The following is a 24,049-nucleotide window of genomic DNA, read 5'->3' as shown; positions in this document are numbered from 1 at the left end:
TTTGTTAAACAATCATCGGCAGTCTTTCAAGCCCAAACTCCGATATCAGCTGCCCTCTGTTCTTCCCATTGAATACATCATCTTACTCTGATTTTTCAAATGCGTAGAGATGTGTTCTTTTCCCCCCTACACTCTCCCCATCTCTACACATTTGTCAAACACATGTGGAGAGATGAGGGGGAAAAAGAATCGATATTGCTGACACTTCCGATTTTGTTGAAGAGCCACTTGATCCAAAGCATCCAGAATGTTTCCTAGTCCATCGCACTATCCATGTGGATGTGATTGTGACTTAGAAGAGCTCACTGGTTCCTGTTACAGTGCAGTATATATGGATGCACATGCTTGGATCTTATCGAGGAACTCTAAGATTAACTTACTGGTGCAACTTTGGGGCAGCAGTATTCACATTGGCACAAAAGGGATTGATGTTGCAAAATCTTTCTCAGATTCTTTCCACACTCATGATTTGTGCAAATGAGACAGCATTTGCGATTGATATCAATGATTCCTCTATGCTTAAATCTTAGATCTTGTTAGCTGCCAGGAGAGCAGATGGTGTTAAGCCTGTGGGCATTATAATAATTGGTGATCTGCACTTGGGAAGTTCTACTTGATAAGCATTGTTTTCTTCTGTAAAATTCGCATATTGTTTGAGACATTCAATTCATTCATTCAGGTCAAGCCCCAATTGAAGGGAGGTTTAGGACATACCCTAAAAACTCTCTTCTTCATATAGTATTGCAAGACTCGTGCTATTTATTGTTAGCCCCACATAATCTCCTCGAGTTCTTCTTCACGTCTTCATGATATCCAGAAAACTTACTCCCTTCCTATACCCCGCTTACCACCTACTCATCATTATTCTTTTTGTAATGGCCTTTGACATGTCACTCAACCTTGCGATATTTCCTCTATCCGCATTTTCCACCTTCTACAAATATATCCCCTCTAATCCCCTCCCTACTCTGTGAAATATTTAAAATGTCTACTCACTGGTTTGATGTTCCTGCTCTATCTAACATATCTTCTCTGTTCTTCCCTGCACCCTCATCTCGGAAACCTCCCAATCTATCTGCATCCTTTTGCCTCAAATAACATTTTTGATATACTTGGTTGGTGATATGGAACTTCTTTGGACCTTTTCTCTACTTGGTGTACTTGTCTATTCTCTTGTAAATGCTTATTTTGTCGATGTGATTCTCCTAGTGTCCTAATTGCTATTCTCATTTTTTTGAAAAAAATTGTACTGTGCCAATATGTGATCTGCTCCATCTGTTCTAGTTTATTTCTGCCTAATTAAATGTTAAATTGATTGTTCTCAAGGATTCATTAAATTGGTATAATTGTGATTACTCTTTCTACCATATTTATCACATTGATGCTGTAAAGTACTCGATAATAACTGCAATCCTTTGGCTGTCTGATTAACCATGGGTTGATCATCTCCAACTCTGACACACTTATTCAAATCACATCTTACTTTCAACCCCCAATTGCCTTGCCTTCATTTCCATTTCTTGTGCATGGAGATTAAACAGTGAGGGTGCCTGCCAGCAGATAACCCTTTTGATTCCAAGGCTGATCTTAGTCTCTCTTGAGTATCCCTCGCCCTCCCACTTCTCCATCCCGTAATTACACTGGTGCTATCTGATTAATACTTGGATAGTATTTTTGCTCATTCAAAATTTGTGTTCATTTATTCAGACAATATCGCTACTCAGGGGTATGTGGTAGCCCAGCAGATAGAGCACTGGGCTACTGAGCAGAGGGCCCAGGTTGAATTCCCAGGGTTACCTCCAGGTGCCCTCAGCTTTACCCAAGCTGTGATTTTTTGGGTACCAGATATTCCAGGAAAACCATGGGGGGCACAGGCCATCACGAATTGGCTTCCCTTAATGTCCTGATGCATGAATGTCAGAATGTCACATGTCATAAACTCAGTAGTTGGCGAGCTCTGCCCTTACCTGTCAAACTGTGACTTAATTGCTACTTACTGTTGATGTTCTCCAAGTGCTCTGTAGGGGATAATTGTATATCTATATGGCAGTAAAACATCTATGAAATTAAACATAGGTCATGGGTTTGATAGGTGGATTTTTCTCTATCCAGGGCTTGGGTGTTAGTAAATGTTTCTATTTTTATATCATTTTTAGAAGTCCTATGTAAAGGCCAAATTGCTGTTTTTTGATAAATGTGAAATAAATTTGTAAAGATAATGGAAATAGTTACATGGTAATGACTTAAAGTGGTACAAAATGCTCCAGAGTAAGGCAGGCAGGTGACTGAGAATACTTAGTGATCCGTGTGTGGTATTTTTATTGCCACCATCAGGTTTCATTAAAGGAATTGAGTGAATATGAATGTGTTCCTGTGTTGGCTGCATTGGACTGAAGTTTGGTCTCTCTCCTCTTTTAGGGGCAGGAATGCGATTCCCTCACGTACTTGGGCCCACACGGGTGTCTCCTGGCCACCACCACCTCGACCATAGTTCTAGTTGTGCCGCAAGTGATTGATGGCAGGCATTCAGTGTTTTGTCGAGCTTTGAAGACTCCGCAGGGTTGGCTTGGTGGTATCAGTCGAAGATTTTCATCACTCATATTTGGTTCCATCAGCGCAGCACAAGTCATGGAAGTGGTGAGCTCTTGGCTATGTTTTTATCAACATTTTTCCAGCACAAATGGACTTTTTTAAAGATTGATGTGCCTGGTTGTGAGGATGAGGTGGCTATAAGAATTTAATAAATCTTGTATTAGAAAATTTGTTGTCTCAGGCGTAACTTTGTGGAATTTGCATAACATATTGAAATGTAATGAAATAATTGACTTTGTAATTCCACACACTTTATTTAAAAAAAATGATGACGTTCAACGTCAGAACCTGGGTCGTGTTTTTAAATAAAGTGTGTGGAATTACAAAGTCAATTATTTCATTACATATCAACTTGTATTAGAAGATTAAAATTAGTTAGTATATTCTTGAATATTCTTATAAAGTTAGTATATTCTTGAAAATTAGTGATGTCTTGAAAAGTTTTGGCCCTCGGGTCATGCAACCCCCAACTTACAGAAAGCGATACTATACACATAAGCAACCACGTGCCCAGAAAGATGCTATTGGGCCTTGACATCCTGAGTGCAACAAAAAGCAACTTGGGGGCAGAAATACACAGTATGTATGCGTGTACGAGTCTACATTGAAGAATACAAAGCATGGCGTAAACTTAATATGATAATTGCAATAAACTCTGTTCATACTACTATGATAGTGAATTTTCCGTGGTATCCATCGATTTTTGCTTGAAAATAAAAAGATAGTTGCCTTTATTTTGGAATGAGATTGAGACGAGAGAGTCTCTTCCACCAGTAAACCCATTGTTACACGTTTATAAGATTAAACTTATGGATAAATTTCACAAATTATGCATAAATAGCAATAAAATTAATACTTAAAATATCTTAGTAGTATCTATATCCTAGTAGACTAACTTACAGCAATACAATACATTACTTGCATAGTTCAGTTACTAACTGTAACACAATATATACCTCATACTATGCATACACATGACAATACATGCAAACAATTCTTGTAAAACAATATTTCTGGTTATATTTACAAACACCAATTTTAAGTATGATGTTCCTACCAAAGAAAGAGGAAGAATCTCAAATTTTGTTTACTGCTGGATTTTTACTGTTTGTTTCACTGGAAAATTAGTGATTTATGAAGTGCGCACTTGAAAGATGGGAGAGAAGGTGCATTAGTTATAACGTAAGATAGCTCGTTCCACTGACGACATGATGCAACTGCAAATAACTGATTGTAAGTAGTTGTTCTGTGATGAGGGATAACAAGTTTATGATTACCTCTGGCATTGAGTTCATGCATCATGCTTATCTCTGAATTTGGGACGTCTAGTTCCTTGGAGTACTTTCCCTCACCATTCTTGTGCACCCTTGATTGTTGACCACTCCTGATTACTCAAGGTGGCACATTATAAAGCTCAAAAGAGCTTAAATTTCAGAGGTGGCACGAATTTTCAGTGCTACCCCGATTCCAAGTGAAGGTGCTATTTGAAGAGCACTTTAAGTGGGTGCACTGTCCATTGGACGGGATGTTATATTGTGAACCCCTTGGCACCCATTGTTTAGAGCAGGGTGATGCCAATGCCAGGCTACTCTCCACCCCTAATCCATAGATGTCCTACCCTTACGGACGCACCTATCCCCACTGGTGCAAATGACCTCAGCCATTGGTCGCCTCCCCTGACAGCTACAAGTACTGGAGCCCAAAAATGCAGAGCAAAACAGTGGTAAAGCATACTCACTGATATTATCCCTGTTCACTCCTAGGGCCCAGGAACCTAGTACCCCAACCTATCTGTGCAAGAGATAGCCTTTCAGGAACAAAATTGGGTGCTTTCACATCAGCTCAAAGAGTAAAAAGTATGTAATGCTACAGTTAACATCAATTCCTAATGAAGCTCATATATTGGTTGCTTTCAAGTTTGATGATAATCATCCTACCAAGCTAATCTAATTAGTTGGAATTTAGTTTGCAATTGTGTACAACCTCAGTCGTTTTATAAAAAACTATCACCATTGCTACAATTGCCTTACAAATCATGCTAGTGCCAACCGTATCTTATTCAGGTGTGTGTTGGGTCATTGAGAGTGAACCAACTCAAGGTGTTTTGACCTTGCCTTTGTGGTCTCTGAGTCTTGGTTTGATCCACAGAGGATCTCGCGTGTGATTGCTGTCTGTCCCTCGGAGTTGGATGGTGGCACCGCCAGTGACCACCCTTGGAGGGTTTCCCTCCTCACGGGGCACTCCCTGCAGCATTGGCTGATTGGAGCTTCGGAGCAGCTGATTGCAGAGTACGATTTGGATCGCATAACACGGGACTCCTTTCAGCAAACGGTCTGGGTAAGGAACTGCTTTTCCCAAACATTGATTGAGACTTGGTTGGATTATTTTCATCGGAGGGATTCCTTCACACACACACTGGAGGATCATGCAGTTCTCACTAGTTTATTCATGCTCCTGTATCATTTTAAAGAGAGCTTTTTTATGAAGTTTTACCGGTTTTCAGTGCTGCAGGTTGATCACGCAATAATGTCTGCAATCTAAAACACTGATGGCAACATTGAAAAGGAACACATCTGCTTTTGTAAATTTGATGTTCGAGTATATATTCGGGAAGGGTAATAAATTGACATTTCTGGGGTTTATTTATTGGTTGTATTATTTGTTTAAGACACTTTGAAATAGAAACAACGGGACAAAATAAAAAATTTGCACCACATTGTGATTTAGAAATGGCAGGATGTAAACAGATCTCCCTCATTTTCCCAATTAATCACCTTGCCCATTGCCTGTGACATTCAATTGGTCCCGTCATCATGTTTTGTGATTGTTAGGTCATAATTTGTGGGTTAAGAGTGTCATATTTTTCCTCATGAGGCTTTTCCTTTCCCTTTTTGGCACGTGTGAAATTTTCATTCAGACCATAATTATAATGCGTTTGGCAGCTGTATCCATTGTGAAAATGTTTTGCTGGTGCAATGCTTTCACACTTTGCCCAAACGTTAGAATATTTCACTCTGTTTGATGTGCTCTTCTAAAGTGTTGGTTGTGGATTTAAATCAGTCAAGGCAGTTCTAAGAGTAGGATTACTCAGAATTCACAAAAAATATGTATAAAATTGGTACCTGATGAATTATGGACTGTAAACTATTCAGTACTGCATTGGAATGTGCACTGTTGACCTAATCTGGCGCCATGGTTCATGTTCTTCCCTCAAAGCTTCTTTCACCTCTGGCAGCTGGTTTGCCTGGATTATCCACTCGTGCAGATCATTATGTGCACAATGCATGACAAAACTTGAGGCCCTGGGGAACTGTGATGCACTTGCGCATGTTGTGTTCTGATGCCATAGGTTAAAATGAATGAGGGTCGCCTTTTTGTCGAATCTATCATTTTTTGGACTTGGGATATGACAGTCGTTGGTGCACTGAAAAACATGAATGTGTCATTTTTTTGCAGAGAGTTGAACCCAGTATTGGTGGGAGCGAGAGCAAAGTGTGGCTAATGGATATGCAGCTTATAGATGGAGGTTTCATGGTCTTGGCTGCTGCCATCAATCCAAGTTGTTCGTCTCTCATGCATTATGCATTTGGTAAGCATGGCAACATGTATCCCTCGTGTTAGGTGGAGATTTCACTTGATTAATCTTGTTGGTATGATAGCATTTACAATATTATAGAACACTGGAGCAAAGGCATTCTAGATGTCTGATCCAAATAACACGTCACAGCATTATTGCTCGTAGATGTAACTGGTGACATTGGCGGCCAAAGCGAGTGTCCCTGAGCGATGAACCTAAATAGGTGCAATTGTAAAATTAAAAGGATTCAATTCATTTTGTGACAGGATTTCTGTCCTTTAGTGAGTAAACATGAAATTATGGATAATTTTGCATTTACTGTCATTATATGATGTTGCATCCCCATAAAAATACACACAAATCTGGATTCTTTATTTATGTGCTTTTTTGCGGTCACTCTTAAGCATTGCTTAAAGTTAAATGACCTGTATTAAGTGGTGGTTAATTTTCCGCGATAAGAATATGTCTATGGCCCCAAGCAGAATGCCAGAGGGGAGATTGGCACAAGGGGGAGAGGGGGAGCGTGGCAGGAGTTGAAGCGAAGGTTCGAGGCTGGGTTTGGGTGCCCAGAAATGGATTTCAGCCCCTGTGGCAGTTGGCTGAGAGGCATATGGGTGTGAGAAAGAGGTAGCTTTTTACAGTTATAAAGTAGACCTGGAAAAGGCATACATATATAATAGGGCCACTGTTATGTTGCCTGAGGAGTATGGTGTAAGAGGTAGGTAATTGGAGCTCTGTATGAATGACATCTCCAAAGCACGTGCATGGTGAATGGGGCCTCGGGTGCCTGTTTCGATGTGGTTGGGTTTACGTGGCCTCTCAATATCTCAGCTGACCCAATGAGTTTTGTGGTGAGGGGTCATGAATTAATAAACTAAATTTTTTGATCTGTTTTTGCTAACCAGGGGAAATAGCATTTTTTTTTTATTCAATGACTAAAGTCACGAAGCTTCTCATACTTTTTAGTCACTTCCCCTGCATCCTTGTGATAATTATATCATTGACTCATCTCATTTTGATAATGACAAGCAGAGCAAAAATTTCTCATTTTCTGGATGGCCAAAACTAAGAGATAAAGTTCCAATGACTAGTTGAAAATTCACCTTAACGAGTAAGTTTCATTTATTTTATGTATGTTTGGTTTGTAATAAATTATAAATGCTGTTTTTGGACTGTTATTCTTAAATATACCATGGATTTTTGTAAAATAAATAAAAACTGTCACCAGTGAAGCATCTGCCACACACCTCACAGTAAGCATTATCTTCCGTACTCCATCCTTGGTCCTCAAATTTGCACTATATCGAAGTTCATGTATGCCTCTGTAAATATATTTCTAATCTACGAGGGTAGGCTGAAAAATAATGTACACATGCTTGTAGACCACAAACAAAATGACATTCAGAAGCACTCATTGTGGCATGTGGAAGTAACATTCCCCCTAAACACGCATGCTTAGGTTTGAAGTTGTTTCATTCATTCAGTGCATTTTGAGAAGCGGAAGTATGGAGACATGCTCTAGTGCTATGTCAAAGAGAGTTTGTCTTTGCTTTGCAGTGCGCATGAGAGATGGATTTTATATCCAGCTTTGTTGTTAACCAAGGCAGATATTTAGCATAGGAGACAGGACATATTTGAGGAAAGGTAAAATTAACTTCATGAATAAAATCATTAAAACGAACGGCAAGGGTTGCCCTTCTCCGCATGTTAAATAAGTCTAAAAACTGTTGGTTAAAAACAACGTTAAAACAAGGGTGGTTGGTCCCGGATAAAACTTGGCAGGCATTAATATCCAACAAAATCGTCCTGTGGGTTGCCAACGGAGGCCGCCCCTTATCAGCAAGTAGGCTTGGCTGGGCTGGGCTGGTTCGAAATGTCCCAGAGGCCAACCGTACCCCGGCATTGTGGGCTACACACTCGTAAGTGGTCTCAAGTAAGACTCTCGACCTGACGAGTATATTATGGAACCGCAGTCAAGTTTCGAATGAACCAAGCCTTGGTACAATAAAAGCATGGTGGTGCAGTCTGCTCCCCGTGTGGAGTGAGTTAAAAACTTCACAGCATTGAGGGTTTGGCGACACCTCTCCGGTAATACGCGAATATGCTCCCACCAGTTCAGCTTTTTGTCCAGGGTTGGAATTCTAATCATCTTGACAGTGGTGCAAAATGACTGTAACCAGGGATTTCAATTTTGCATTAAGCCCTATGATGTTTGGTGAATTTCAAATGTGCTTCATCTTGATATTTCTCACTCTTGCTTACATGGTAACATATTGTATTGGAGGAGGATGTGATTTTTCATTTGTTCCAGGGACCATATTTGCCGAGGAGACCTCCACGTCTCCCATTAAGTTTGCATCATTTTGTCCCATCAAGTACACATCACTCTATCGGGAAGAGGAGGAGCTGAAATCATGGAATTATCATTTCATTCTTCATGGAAACAGTGCCATAATGTTTAATTACAAGAGCATTATTGTTGTTCCAGGTAATTTTATAAATGTTAATCCATTTCAAGGAATTATGTTGTTTTTACTGTTTAATTCATGGTCTTTGATGACTGCTCCATGCCATTTGCAAACGGCAGGTGTCACATTCCGAAGTTAAATCACAAATCTCCCTCCCAACTGATTCCCCCCTTTTTGTGTGTTGTGCCCCTAATATTGGTGGCTTTTAATTTCCAAATGTGAGGGGTGGATGCTATCTTACTCTCTGCTTGCGTCCATCCTAGACCATGTATCTTTTCGCCGCATGAATGGGCGAGCAGATGGACAAGTCCCAGATAGTGCTTTTATTTTTATTATCCAATTTCATTGTTTGAAAAATGAATGAACGATAGTTACAGATTGAAATATATGTAACGAAGGGCTGGAGAGTCAGCATGGGATGTTTGTAAGTAACCTGGAGAAAAGGAAAGTAAATGTGTCACAGGTGAGCGGCAATATCATCAGGAGTTTTAAGAGCAAACTTGGTAATTCTAGTGATAATTCAGATGTACGTGCTGATGGGTAGTCACAGGGAGAAATAAGAAGATATTGTACGTGATCAGCGTATCGTATTGTTCGAGAGTGAAGGGTGATTGGAATGTAGTGGTAGTTGGAAGGAGAGAAGGCACGAGTACTCCATAGAAGAAAGGAATGACAACTGCGAGAAAGTAGTTTTTTGCAGAAGAAATAGCTGAATAATAATTGTTGACTAAGGAAACCTAGATGAGAGTTTAAAGAAACAGACAAAATAGGTTTTTCGTACAGAAAGCATGAGGAACTGTCAGGATATGAGAGAGGAAATTACATTTGTACTATTATGGACGCAACTGGTTAAGTATTATTCAAATAAGAGATTCTGGCCAAATTGAAAGAATATATAGAGGGAATGTATGATGAAATGATTGGCCAGGTAGTTTGAGTATAGAAAGGGAAAAGGATGTTGATAAGGAGAGCTTGTGACAAGGAACGTGTGACTACAAGATAGAAAAAACATGAAAGGAAATGAAATTGAAGAAAGGTCCATGAAAATAGAGCATACTGTGGTGGAATTAGTGATAACTATAGGAAAACGAGTAAGGAAGAGCTTTTATGGGTTCATTAGTAGCATTTATGAGGGTGGAATTTGGCTGGAAGACTTCATGAGCTCAATATTGATATCCATCCCAAAAAAAGCAGCACTATTTGATGGACTGGGGGACTGATTTTGCTCTCACTTTCAGCAATGGTTTTATTTAGGTTGGTAAACAAACAGTTGGGGAAGAGAGCAAATGAATGCTAAGTTGGGGTTTAGAAATGGGAGGGGTATACATGCATGTGATGCCAGATCAATTATTATGCCATAAGTAGAAATGAATAGAAAGAATATGACTAGGATGTATTTGTATGTTTTTGAAGTTGGAGAAGGCATTAAAATGGGTAAACTTAGTACCATTAATGAACATTTCGCAGAAGAAGTGATGGGTGTAGACCGGATAGGTTAACTAATGCAGAACCTTTACATGTATCAGACTGCACACTTCCAGTTTGTGAATGGTTAGTCTGGATGGTCATTGGCAGGCTGGGGATAAGACAGGGATGTCTGTTCTTTTCATGACATCTGCAGAGGAAATGGTGATGGAGGCATGGGAGCAGCTGGAGTAAAGGCAATAGGTGGGGAACTCTGTAAATCAGATTTGCAGATGATCAAACGTTTGATAGTCAGTCAGCAACGGGGCTACAATCATCACTTAGCACCCTGTAGAAAAAGTGTGATAAGTTCTGGGCGTGGTTGTGGAAGAGAGATAGCAGTTTGGATGAATTGGGAGAAGGCAGGACAAGGGGATGCAGGAGATACAGTGAGAGGCAATGGGCTGCTGTGACGTAATTAGAAGGGAAGGTGCTGGGAAAGCAAGGCACGAGGGTGATCTGAAAGTAGGGTCTTTATTATGCACTCCATAGAAGTGAAAACGGGTATTCTTAAGGGTGTAAGGACAATTTATAAAACAGTTATCAAGAAATTGGTGACATTGTGTCATTTTATTATGGAAAATAATCGATAATTTTTTGAGACCTTTTGCAATTTTTTTGTGACCTTATTTCTGAAACAGGAGATTCTCATGGTGATTACTTTTTTCTACTCTCTTAATTATTATCATATCCTAGTACACATAATTGATGGCGTGTTCAAGAAGTCTTTTCCCAAACTAACAATGACTATCATTTTATTCACATTTGCAGTATCTTCTCCCAGTGAGGAGCCTGACAAAATAGAATTTATGACCTCTGATGATCGTGTGTTAGGGGGTGCTCTCTGTGGAAATGTTCCTCTCTTTTTCCTGAAAAATCATGGGCTCCTGTCAATCCTACCAATTGAAGGCTCTTCCATGGATGCATTTAACAAGTAAGTTCCAAAAACGGTTGCATAAATAGGAATCCTGGTAATATTTAGTGCTGATCCTGTACATTGTTAGTTTGTTGTTGCTTGCTAGCGGGCTCGTGCAAGATGGCTATAATAATAATATATTTATCAGTTTCATTTGGTACCTGGCATTGAAACAATTCAAAAATATGTATACGTAAGCTCAAGTAAGCATAGAAAGTGGAAGTAGAACATACAAGTAAAAATAGTGCATAAATGGATGACCCAATACACAATTAGAATACATTAAATGTAAAATGTTCTCAATAGTTTTCAGGTAAAAACAAATGGAATTCAAGTTCCATTTACCAAAATTTGTGCAAAGGTTTCCGCAGTGTTGAACTGCTTCACTCTTCATTTCTGGGTTCTCCATCGGGTGACGACCAACGCAGATGGAGACCTGGGAAATGAAGAGACAACCTTTAACCAAATTTTTTGCAATACTATAGATCGTCAGCTGTATTATATTCCTAAATATTTTTTGTCAACAAGACTTAATTGCACAGTTGATGAATCCTCGGTGGTCAACCAGAAAGTATATCTATCTACATAGTGTTTTAATCTTTTGTTTTATCATGTTTGTATCCTTCATATTTGTTTCCCTTGGTATCCCTATCCCTGTATACAGTCTATACACGACCTCCGATGATAATAATAAATCCAAAAGCGGCAGTAGTGAACTGTTTGCCTCAAATTTCAGTTTTCTTGGGTTCAATCCAATCTGAGCTGAGGGAGAGAAATGCATGAGGAAACACCTTAAGCTTCCTAACTCTCTGGCCACCCAGAAGATGGGCTATCACAGTAGAAGAACCACAGCGTAAGCATTGAGTGGAAGTCATTGCTTCATGCCCATTCCAGGAAATATTGCCGAGACGAGCTATTTAGATTTCCCTCTTGGATGGAATTATTTGTTTCTTATACAGTATTCTAAGACTTCCTCACTATCTCTGCTTAAGTCTACTTGATTTTTAATTTTTTAAATCCATCTGTCGTGGTGGTAATCAAGTGTGGGAATATATTTTCCAAATTATTGCAGTGGGGCACTGATTTGTTTTGGGTCAAGTCTGTGATTGATTTCGGTGTAACATTTCACTCAGGCCCATGGGCATTCAATCACTTTATTTCTCCTCGTGGACAAAAGCCCTTTTTTTTTAAATATGGAGCTTGAATTAATATTTTTCCTGGTCAATATGTTTGGTATTGCAATGGGCGTATGAAATGGTACGTCGTTGTACTGTCCAAATTTGGTTACTTTGACATTTTAAAATGCATCAAAAAACCTCTTGCTCTCCCCCGCCCCCCCATGCTGTACTGATTAGGTGTAAAATCCTGTCACAATTTTATTCCGTGGCTTTTGAGTACAGTTCTCTTATCTTGTTCAAAGAAATCTGAAGTTTTAGGTTCATATTCTAAGTTGATGTTAGCTGGCATGACGAATTTAGCCCCTCCTTTATTTTGTGTGTCATCAGTAAGATCGGACTTGGGGGCCATCTAACCAATCGTAATGAAAGTAGAGTGGAGGAAGTCTCGAGACCTTGGTCCACTTAAATTTACCCGCCTGTGTGACTCCTGTATGATAGTTCATTGGTGCATTTTTTTGTGGGTCACCATATATGTATGCATTTCAATTTGTGTTGATGGTAAATCACCTTATTGATTATGTTAAAGTTAGCACACAAATCACTGATTAAAATTAAAATGGTTACTTTATAACTTGAGTGTTCTCTAACTTTTTTCTATTCTCGTTGTATATAGTTCAATCATGGAAGATAGCAATGTTTCGGAACATTCGCAGCTGGTTTCAGATGGCCTCACAGTGTCAATGGCAGAATTGGAAGAGATGTCACTGAATAAGGATAGCACTTCAAAACTAAAAGCAGCCTTCTTGAATTACATCAGGAAAGATCGGGTGAGTAATGATTGGTGATCACTTCAGGATTGCTAAGTTCACAAAGGCATGGATGAGATTTATTCTGTGCCTAAATTTTTGAGGTTTTGTCTCAACACATTTGATAATATTGTCCAAAATGTTTACTCTTTATTGCTTCAGTAATCACAGATTTGAGCATTGCAGTGTAATGTCTTAAGGGAAGAAACAGAGAACAGATAAATATCAAGAGCATTGAGCCTGAAGTCTCGTGCACCAAAAATATAGGGTGGGACAGAATGGACTCCCTAGTTTAAAAAAATGACTGAAGATCACCCTGGTGAATTAGCGGAATGGTCGTAGTGGCGTTAGCTGGCGGAAACAATGTCATTTTCAGTATGTACCACGCAGTGGTCTGGTCAACATTGAGGCTTTATCGTAGAAACGTTTTTTAAGAACGAAAATAGTGTGGTGGCGATGAAGCACGTTTTCACCTCTCAGACTCAGTAAATGAGCAAAATTTTCATTCCTGTACGACGGACAACCCTCACGAAATTCACCCAAGACTTCTTCATAGCCCCAAAGTGGTCTCCATGGCCACAGTTTGGTGCACTGTGTCCTCCATAGGCATTATTGGGCCTTACTATTTTGAAACTAAGGGTTCAACTGTTACTGTGAACTCTGTGGGCTATTGTGAGATGCTGGAGGACTTTTTATTCCCCAAAATAGAAGACTATGGTGAAGAATATTACACAGAAGCCTTTTGTTTTAACAGGATGGTGCCATGGCTCATCCTGCCAGTCTTTCGTGCCAAACCCTGCAAGAACAATTTCCCTCCTCAAGAGGAGGTGTTCCATGGCCCCCTCGCTCCCCAGATTTGAGCCCATTTGATTTTTTTCTTTGGGGATATCTCAAAGCCGAGGTTTACAAAGTTTGACCAAGGACCTTGGAAGCTCTTTAAGGGGGCAATTACAGATGTCATCACTGGAATTACAAGATATGCCGAGAAGAGTTTACGAAAACTTTTTTGAACAACTCAACATGTGCATTGCTCACCAAGGTCATCACCTGGATGAAATAATTTTCAAAACCTAATGAAGAAAATGATATTGCATCTAGTTTTCAGAAATAAAAATCTTTTTTAATTTTCTTGGTTGGTTTTCTTGCCATGCACCCATCAAATCAGGGAGTCAATTCTGACTCATCCTGTACTTCCTGGAGCCGTTCTCGGAATAAGCTGAAGAATAGAAGAAAATATGATAGAAATCCTTACAGAAAACCAATTCAGATTCAGGAAAAACAGGATATACTGATGAGTGACAAAAGTTGTGTGTCAATGCTGTAGTTAGTTTAAGAATGAACATTTATGTCCATGATGATGACAGAAGTGGCTGCCCATCCGTGGTGGAGAATGAACTGCACCTGAAAATTGATGGAAAAGTGTGAAAACAGGTGTGTTAGGATTTCTGAAATCTTGAGAATGTTTTCCACAGATTTCTACGACTCTGTTGCACGGTAACACGACTGAAAAGTTAGGATACTACATGTTTTGTGCTCAAGGAGGAACTTGATGCAATCAATGGGGTTGGCTGCGATTACAGGCAGCACAATTTTATGCTGAAGGAATTTGAAAACTAGCTCAGGGTTACGGCAAATGTTCAAGTCTGTTTGGCGAATATATATAAAAATAGTAAAGATATTTAGTTTTGAGATGAAAAGTTATAAATGTTTGTATCTATTCAAGTGTATTTTTTATAGTCTAATGGAGTTAACTTATGGGACCGCCCTCATATTTGGCATTCGTGTACTTGAAGTAGGCCTTGGACAACACCAAATGGAGCAAGATGTTTAAGATACTAGAAGTGCTTGGAATGTGCTAAAACAAAAAGAAGAATAATCCATAACTTTTTCAAGAATCTGATAACAGGCATGCAATTGAAAAACGAATGGAATATAGAAGTGGAAATAAAGAAAGGAGTTAGACAAGGATGCAGCCTCTTGCCAGTACAATTCTATGGGTATCTTGCAGAGGCAACAAAGGAAGCGCTAGAATTGGGCATCAATGGATTCGAGGTGAATGGTGAAGGCATTAACATACTCCAGTTTGCAGATAAGATCACAGTGGTTGCAGAAAGGGACTCATTGGGATTTTCATAGGGGTGGAATTATAGTTTCACGAGAACACAACTCTTTATCAAGTGAATAGCAGAATATATTTTCCTCAGAAAGCTAAAGCAATCACGTAGGAAGGAAAAAACAAATGACTGGTGAAGGACAATATTGGCTTAGGATTGGTGATACAGATTCATATTCATCGTATGATGCCTATTTAAAGAATGCAGTGCAGATAGTTAATGACTTATTTGTTGTATAGTAAAACTATGTATTTGCTTGTTTTAAGGAGAATACGAATATCTCATGGCTAAAGAATGCAAGGGAAACTATAATGGGAAAGTATGGATGGTACAAAAATGTTTAATTCAAAACATCATGTACTGTTGACAGCTTTTGAGTTTGTGAAATTGAAATCATTTGAGAAAACAAAGGTGTTTCAAACTTGTGTGTTTTTTAAATAGAATATCAAAGCATTTGATTCAAAGCATCTGAAGCGGTAAAATGCTTTTGGAGCATTTAATCATCTTTAAAATTGTGGTTTTAAAAAAATTTTGAGGCATTAGGAAGAGATAGAATGGCATGTATAATTAGCAAAATGGATGACCTGAAAACACAGATAGTTGAGAATTTATTGCATACTCTTACATCTGAAATATGACTGCTGTATACAGTGTTGTTGTATAAATACTATTGGGCCTGCTGCTTTCTCTTTGTTTGCACATAGTGACTTCATGTCTGCAAATTTTCAAAAATGTACTTGCTTTTGCAACTGATTTGTCCAGTTTATTTCATTAATGAACTTCGCTAACCATTCAGCAGTAACTGCCAAAGTTATGTAAAGTTGTTTAGTAATAATTTGTAATTGGTGAGAATTGTTTGGAAAAAAGAATTCCGACGATAAAGATGTGCAGGGAGTAAGTAAGTAGTGGTATTGCTTTGCTTCCAGAAAATATGGCACTAATTTTGTCATATATTCTCAAGAAGGTTATAACTGAATGATACCCCTACACAATCAAATTTCTGTGGCCAAATCCAATGGAAGTGGTAAAAAAGAAGCCAAATCTGGCGTTGTATGGTGTTACCAAATGGTGTTGGGAGATGGATTCCGCTGACAAGATGTGTGCCACAGGTAGCACAGGCGGAGTCCTAAGAGGATGGGCAAGTGTTCTTTCATTTTGAGAATTCAGACCGGATGAATGGCATTTGGTGTTCATAAGCCTATAAAACTTATACATTTGCCACATGGAAGAAAATTTCATCAGGAAATGGTAAGACCATTAATGTAACCACATGTAAAAAGCAATGAATGCCCTTTGACAAATAATCTCGAGGCATAAAGATGGGGAAGGGCTTGTGTGTTGCAGGTTTGTATCCATTACGGTGTGTAAAAGTAAGCCTCCTTGCAATGGCTTTCTCTAGGAATCACGAGTTTAATTTGGGGAAAATCTATATGATTTTCAGGCCAAGTGCGAGGCCCTTCTGCAGGAATTGATCCCAGAGTCGTCGGTGGGGAGGGGTCCCCGAGCAGAGGGGTCGAGCAAGGCAGACCTGGACAGGCTGTTGGATCAGGTGGTGGTCGCGGCCAGCCTCAACATTATTGATGAAATCCCCGATGGTGATCCTCGGTGGTCGGACTCAAAGCAGGCGTCAGGTCAGTTGCTTGCTCATCCTCGAGAGAAAAGTACGACTAATTCGTTGAGGGCAACAGAATGCTTTTGTGTCTCAAGGAGCCGTGGCCTTGATAAGAAAATTGTAGAAGTTTCAAGAGCTCCTCTTATATATTCTCCCTTTCCTCAAGTCTACTTATTTTGTGTGAGTTATTTGTGTTTGACCTCATAGAAATGTATTTGACTCTTGACTTCCATTTCTAATCATAAATTAATAATTAAAATAATATGTGGTCTAGATAAATAAAAAGTGTATAATATAAGTAAAATATTTATTGTGAAATCGCATTTTAAATATGATGGATTAGGTCAATGTATTATTGACTAGATAATTAAAGGGATAAATTTATGTGTGGTAGAGTATCCTGTAAGGTATATTTTGGATGGACTTGGACTGAACACCGATACATTTAGCCTGTCCTAAGAAAACACAATATGACACCCCAAACTGTTTTAAAATGTTCTTCAATCCAGGAAAATTTCTTCTTCCCTTCATAAGATAAAACTTGCCTATTCTCTTCCAACATTTTTATTGTTTGTCCAATACTCCTCAGTCACAGTCCTCAACATCTCATCTCCAATCAAAATGTTCTGCAGCCATTTTTCCTGCATCCTTGGATTTCTCCCCACATTCCTCTCTCCTCCGCTAATATGGCTATTACTACCTCCCATCTCTCCTAAATCTTCCCTGGTTAAATTAATCTATTTATTTTTGTACTATTTTGTGGTACTATTTTCGAATGTTTGCATGAGATGTCCCTTCTTACTTCCTGACAGAGCTTCCATCTGCCTGTATAACACACCCTTCCTTCGTTTGTGCCCGCATGGGTAGAGGAACCCCAGAAGAGGATATTAAAAGTAACATGAGAATAAAATTTACCATGCTAAATGGATAGAAGGACCTCTAAATTTACAGAATATCTAATATTTCTATTGAGGAAGCATAGGGAGCTTAACTTTCTATGTAATTTGAAAATTGTTCCTAAACCTTACGCGGGTTCATTACCCCACTACCATCTCTCCTCTCGCCTACTGTCAAATTCCAATCTCCCATCGCTGTCAAATATTTCCCTGCAGGAACACGTGTGGTTATGTCCTGTGAATGATCATTTTCTTTATTGACTTCTTCCTTCCTATAATATCTTGGTGGCATGCAGACTTGAACAAAGACCAAGTTAGTCAGTTCTGCTTTTCTTTCTATTAATAATATTCTGTCGTTTGCGTGCTTTATGTTTGTTCACTCTGCTTCTTCCCCCATTATTGTTCAGCATTATTGCCAACCTTCGCTGGCTATGTTCTCCTCTGCTCCACTATAGTCTATCACTATCACTCCAATAATCCCCGTTATCCTTCCATCTCATCTTGCACATTGCTATAGCATCTGTATATCCTCTTCCCATTTCTCAGTTTATATTTTCTGGTATCTCTATCCTCAGTGTAGTCCTAACATTTCAAGTTCCAATTGCAACTGGTTCTGTCCTCTTCTGTGCTGCTGCAGTCGTTTTGGCTCTGCAAGGATTTCTTGATGTGATGATTGCAGAAGACTTGCCTTTCCCATCACCGAGCACAGCACACTGCCATTGCACATAGTCCCGTAGTTATCAGGAGTCAAATCTAAATCCATCATAGTTGTATGGAACCTTTAATTGATATGGTTTCTGGTTACCTTCCGTAATAGTGTTTGTAACATGACACCATTACACAAATGGCCTCCCAACATCGGGGTCAGGTGCCTTTTGCAGCCACCTCACTTAGGAGTAGATGCTGTGCAGGCTACCTTTCGTGTGGCTCCTATCCTTTGACCTATCTGGCATGGGTGACCCTACGAGGTGCAAATATCATTGCTCTCACCAGGACAGCTCTGGGGGTTATCAGGATGCACTAACCCCTCCACCACTCTTGATGTTGCAGTTGATGCAAGGGTCAAGGAATATATTTGCAAGAAAGAGTCCATAAATGACAGACTTGATTAAGAAATTGGACTGTTATGATAAGCTGCTGGTGTTACAGGGCACGGCAGAAGACCTCATTTGAATACCAATTGTTTCCTTTTCCCTCACTTTGGGGTCCACATTCTTTTGACTTGGACTTTGGAATGAAGGATATGAAGCTAAACCAGGAGCCTCTTGTACAATTTCCCCTATTCAGTATAAATTAATGAATTTTTAAATCATTAGTGTAAAGATTTGTATTTTTTTAACTGATTGATTTCATTGTGTGCTTTAATTCAATTTTGTTCCAAAACAGTCAGTCTGAAGACCACCAGCTCCCTTCAGATACTGAATCAGCTTCAGGGAAAGCAGAAAGCTTTGGAAATGTATTTAGAGTTTCTCAAGGCAATGCTCATTTGGGATAAGGTGAGTTTGTTGCACATCCATAGCTTTGGTGTCCCCTCCACGTCAGGGGCACAAATTCTTGAGGGTGGGCCTGGACTTTCTTTCAGCCGTTTAAATATTGGATTCATGTTCACGGAGAACTGATTTTAACATAATTAAAAATTGTTTGAATTCATGATTTTCTTGAATCTGAATCTCAATATTTGAGAAGGTTTTAAATCCAATCTGCTATTACCAAATAAATTTGAATATTTATGTACCATTTATGTCAATGAAAATAAGAGATTCATTGAGAGATACAAAATTACAAATACATATTTAAATGATAAATACATATTTGGTAAATACATGTTTGGATGATGCTGTAACTAAATGGACTACAACAGAGTTTAAAATTGATTTCAATTTCTATTTTATTACTTCCTTCCAATTGCAACATAAGAAACATTAAGGCACTTGAAAATAAGCATTTTTATTGAAGAAATAACAATTACTGAAAGAAGTGGAAAAAATTATGATTAGTTATGAATTTATTTATTTGGAAAAGTCAAATATTTTCTATTAATGCAGCAACATTTATTTGTTCTCGCAAGTTGTTGACTGTTTAGCACAAGTAGACCTATTGAGGGGGTTCAAGTTCTATAAATCTGTCTACATGCATTCTTGTTTTTAGTATTATTTAGAACATTTGTTGTGAAATGAATGCTTGAATTCACTTACAATTCTCTGAGCTAAGCCTGACCTTGAATTTGTCGCTGCATTTGGTTGAATAGCGTATCTGTGACTGCAAGTCAAAATGGAAGGCCAAAGAGGAAACTTAGAATTGTAGAAAAATGGATTGTGTCAGCAATACTTCTCCCATTGCCACAAACAGCATATGAATCTTTGCCTGCTACATCACACCCATCGCCCAGACACAGAGTAATATCATGGCAAAGACGTGTGATTTTATGAGAACCACTCTCACAAATGTGCGAGTGGTTCAGCTGTCATGTGCCATTGTTGTTCAAATGTCTATTTTTTGTGTCATGTGATGGGTGGAATTGTGTAAGTTCTTAACCTCGCTTCTAACTTTCTCATTCCAAAATTGGAAAGTTTAAAAGTAGATGAGTGCTCAGTTTTAAGTAATCTGGGTTGTAATAAATCCTTTAAAAGCATTGTATCTAGCTTTTGAATGAAAATGGTTTTGAATATGTTTTCATTGAAAAACCAAATGAAGTTTGGCATGTTTTTTATAATTGCATTCAAATCACATCCCATTTTTCTTTTTCCTTCTGTTCTTGCTGAAATCCAAAATGTCATCGCCTCCTTTGTAAACGAGTGGTCTGTAGGATATGATGAAATCCCGTCGACAATCGTCAACTGTGCTGCTAAATGGATCGCTAAACTTCTCTCTCTGACATTTTTAATTTATCCATCGATGAAGACTCTCTCCCTTCATGTTTTTAAAAGCTGCAGTAGGAGCTCAAATTCATAAAAATAGGTCCCAGTTATGATTCAGAAAAAAATAGGCCAATATCAGTATTGTCTGTTTTCTCCAAAATATGTGAAAAATCTATCTATAATTGTTAAGCTGAATTACCTGCAACATTTTGACTTGCTACATTCATCTGAATATGTTTTTAGATAAGGTAGAGCTACCACTTCGGATGCCTTCTATCTAATTAAACAGACCTTTGACAATGGCTCCTACATAGCTAGCCCCTTTAGCAAGTGCCCTTGGTATTCTGAGGCATCGTGCCGTAGTAGTCACCATAGTCAATTGAATATTAAGAACCAATGAAAGGATTTAGCAGATGGATTAATAGGCAGTATTCTTGAAAAATGATGCTTCCAATTATTTTGAGAATGCAAAAAATAGATAGTTTTGAGGCCACATTTGGTGTTGTAGATGTATTCTAATTACACTGATTGAAAAATAAAATTTAATCATAATTATGAATGGAAACTAACAACCAAGTTTTATGGTGGAGAATTGTTCTTCGGTAATGGAAAAAACAGTATCATAATTACAAAAATATCTCATTCTCATTTGGTCTTGTATGAATTTTTAATGATTACCTTTATAAAAGGGATGCGTTAGTCAGTCAGCAACTTCTGATGTTATACTCTCTCTTGACCACAGCTCTCCTCGATAACTGTGAATGGGAGAATAGTTTTGACCTGGCATGTGCTGGCCGAGCATGAAGAAAAGTTGGTTGGTGCAATCAGTTTGAAGGCTCTTCATCCCATGTAAGTGTCTTCCTTGTTTGTTGGAATACCTCTGCATTATAAGCAAACGAACCCACTCCTCCCTCTGTGCAATGCTAATGATGGCCATGTCTTTGCTTGCAGCCACAATGGTTTATTAGATCCTGTTATCAAGCGTGTTCAAGTTGAGCGGGGGAAACTTGCTGATGGCTGTTTGACACATGTGGACCTTTTCTTTAAGGAGGTAAGTCATCACATTTTTGTTTCAAATCATTTAAAAAATTTGAAGTCTTCAGTACATGCAGGCTATTCCTTAGTTGAGGGTGCAGAATATTCATTTGCCATATTTCCCAGCCCATGAGACGCACAGGTGCATAAGATCCTCCCTTATGTTTCAGGCCATGATTAATGAAAAATATTTGGATTGCACCAAGCCACCCCTGAAACTACACATCTTATCCTTGAGTTGCTAGTCAAATCTTCTTTTTAAGGCTAAGCTGTGGCTCGAAATGTTTCTTAATTTTTGTATTACAAAACTGAACCACTTCTTTTGTGTCATTTGCTCACCAAGAAGCATGTGTATCAGAGATTTTGTAGTGGCTGTTCATTAAAATGATTTCCCTATCAAATGAGTAAATGGAATATTAAGGTAATTTTGTTTTGGATGTGATAACTCTGAGCATGAATCTATGAGATGTTGTGCATTTCAAGGTGAGTGTCCTTTCTTTCCAGGTGTCAAGAGTCCATGAAGCCATTCCACTCTTGAGCCAGTACTCGGAGGAAGTGGCCCAGAGCAGTCGCTCTCCCGATGAAGTTGCCACCATTCTTGCCGAAGCCAATTCCATTATTCTCGTAGGTACAATTTGACTCTAAGATGCATGAAACTAATATTGTTGTAATTTGAAGTTGAGCAGACTCAAGGATCTGGCTAGTCATGTCCACTCATTGGAATTGATCTCAATAGTCTTCCAATTGAGAAACGGTGAACAATTTGATAGCTGTCATTGGCCGCCGCATTTGGATGAATCAGGAGCAAATATGGCATCAATATTAATAATCACTTGGATAGTGAGGTGTTTTTGGCACTGCAGAAGATGGTTGTTCAAGTGGCAGATGGCCAAATGGGAATACTGTGGTAGGCTATCGGGGATTGCAAAGTGGGGAAGGAGGGGTCCATGGGAGAGGGGAACAGAGCCTAATGGGGCTTGGTCGCTTTTACTGGCGATGGGTGCTTGCAGGACCAGATAAGATGCTGGCCGCACTGTCACTTCCATCCAAGCAGCAACGGGAGATGAGGGCAGGGCTGAGGGATGCAAGGTTCAAAGGAAAATGGAAAGGAGAGAGAGAGAGGAAAAGATGAAGTTGCTATGCCGTTTTGATGGCAGGCTGAGCGTGGTAATGGAATTGCTCTGTGATTGATTGTGGGGAGGAGAGGTTGGATGGGATTGGGCTAGATGAGGATAATTGGAAGAGCGGGGAGATTTCGGGACCCAGGTCTGAGTTTAAACAATTGTTAGATTTGAAATATATTCATAGGGGTCAAAGAGAGGGTTGTGAGGGACTTTTGAAAAGATGTCGTGCAGGAAAAATGAAATGCAACAATTCCACGAATAGTATTGATCTATAGGGCCATGCTTTCACCACCGTGTGGCATCATCAGGTGGGCATACATGGAAAATAAAGAGAGGTCTCTTCTAGAGAGGTGTTATTTTGCTCTAGTTTGACCTCATTTGGAATACGCCGCAAGTATTTGGGATCCGTGGGAAAAGATTTGGCCAAAAGAATTAGATAAAGTCCGAAGAAAATCTGCCAGGTTCGTTAAAAATTGTTCTGATAAGAACAAAGTGTGACTGGTCTTTTAGGGGATTAAGGTGAGAGTCACTTGAAATACGAAGAGAACAAGCGAGGCTTACGACTTTTAGAAAGGTTCAGAACAAACGAGTTTAGTGATGACACTAAAGGAATTATAATGGCCTTACACTACTACTTAGGTAGATCAGACCACAAAGATAAAATAAGGGAGATGGATTCCAGTACAGATAGGTACAAATACTTATTCTTTCCCCGAACAATCAGAAATCATAATAGTAAGAAACCGAAGTCACTTTAGAAATATTAAAAACATTGAATTTACAAGTCGGAGCAAAGTTAAACATTGCAAAGATATCAGATATATTTGTAGATGTTGATGTATGTTATTTGGTAGTTTGGGTGTTTGCATGTGTGTGGGGTGCAAGTGTTCTTGTATGAATGTATGCCATGTTTTGTTGGTGGATGGTATAAATTTGTGGTTTTTTTTTCTTTCTTAATTACCGTTGGTGTCCTAACACCCCCCGCCACACGCCCTCGCGGCGGCCTGCAGGGTATTATGTAGAAGTAGATGTAGATGAAAATCAGGGTATGTAGGAACTTCCTAATGGGTAAAGGTTATCAAACGCTTGCGTGGGGGGGGGGCTTCAGAGTTCTGCGTGGTTGAGGGAGATGGGTGAGCTAAGGGGAATGGTACAATAGCTCACTACCCAGGGGGGGTGCAACTCTTGGGAGTGCAACTCTTGGGAGTGTATTTAACCTTTCTCCTCTATATGTAGGTTCCTGGTTTGGAATTCACTGTTATGATTGGTTGTTAATCGGTGTTTAGCAAATTGAGAAGTATTTTCATTGTTTGGTGTTCTTTGGTTTGGATGTTAAATGTTCTATCAGTATGCCAATGTGTATGAGATTGTGGTCATAACAGCTGGGAACATAATCTCTGTTTTGTTCCATGATGTTTATTTTCTCTTCGTTGTGCCCCAGAATGTTTTTGAGTGTCTGCTGTGGACTG

General features: G+C 39.1%; 1 protein-coding gene across 1 annotated transcript in view; it reads left to right on the top strand.

Annotated features, from left to right (window-relative positions):
- The window catches only part of LOC139698727 (nuclear pore complex protein Nup133-like), a 54,200-nt gene that overhangs the window by 1,163 nt on the left and 28,988 nt on the right, over nucleotides 1-24,049 (top strand). Inside the window, exons 4-14 of the mRNA XM_071597620.1 lie at nucleotides 2,419-2,637; nucleotides 4,741-4,929; nucleotides 6,049-6,181; nucleotides 8,481-8,657; nucleotides 10,873-11,035; nucleotides 12,809-12,962; nucleotides 16,497-16,686; nucleotides 18,950-19,059; nucleotides 21,164-21,270; nucleotides 21,373-21,472; nucleotides 21,961-22,080. Of these exons, the coding sequence (XP_071453721.1) occupies nucleotides 2,419-2,637; nucleotides 4,741-4,929; nucleotides 6,049-6,181; nucleotides 8,481-8,657; nucleotides 10,873-11,035; nucleotides 12,809-12,962; nucleotides 16,497-16,686; nucleotides 18,950-19,059; nucleotides 21,164-21,270; nucleotides 21,373-21,472; nucleotides 21,961-22,080 (1,662 nt within the window). The remainder of the gene's footprint in view (nucleotides 1-2,418; nucleotides 2,638-4,740; nucleotides 4,930-6,048; nucleotides 6,182-8,480; nucleotides 8,658-10,872; nucleotides 11,036-12,808; nucleotides 12,963-16,496; nucleotides 16,687-18,949; nucleotides 19,060-21,163; nucleotides 21,271-21,372; nucleotides 21,473-21,960; nucleotides 22,081-24,049) is intronic.

The sequence above is a fragment of the Hetaerina americana genome, unplaced genomic scaffold, assembly GCF_022747635.1.
Source record: "Hetaerina americana unplaced genomic scaffold, ioHetAmer1.1.p SCAF_9, whole genome shotgun sequence".
Classification (NCBI taxonomy): Eukaryota; Metazoa; Arthropoda; class Insecta; order Odonata; family Calopterygidae; genus Hetaerina; species Hetaerina americana.
This window is presented reverse-complemented; position numbering and strand designations above follow the sequence as displayed.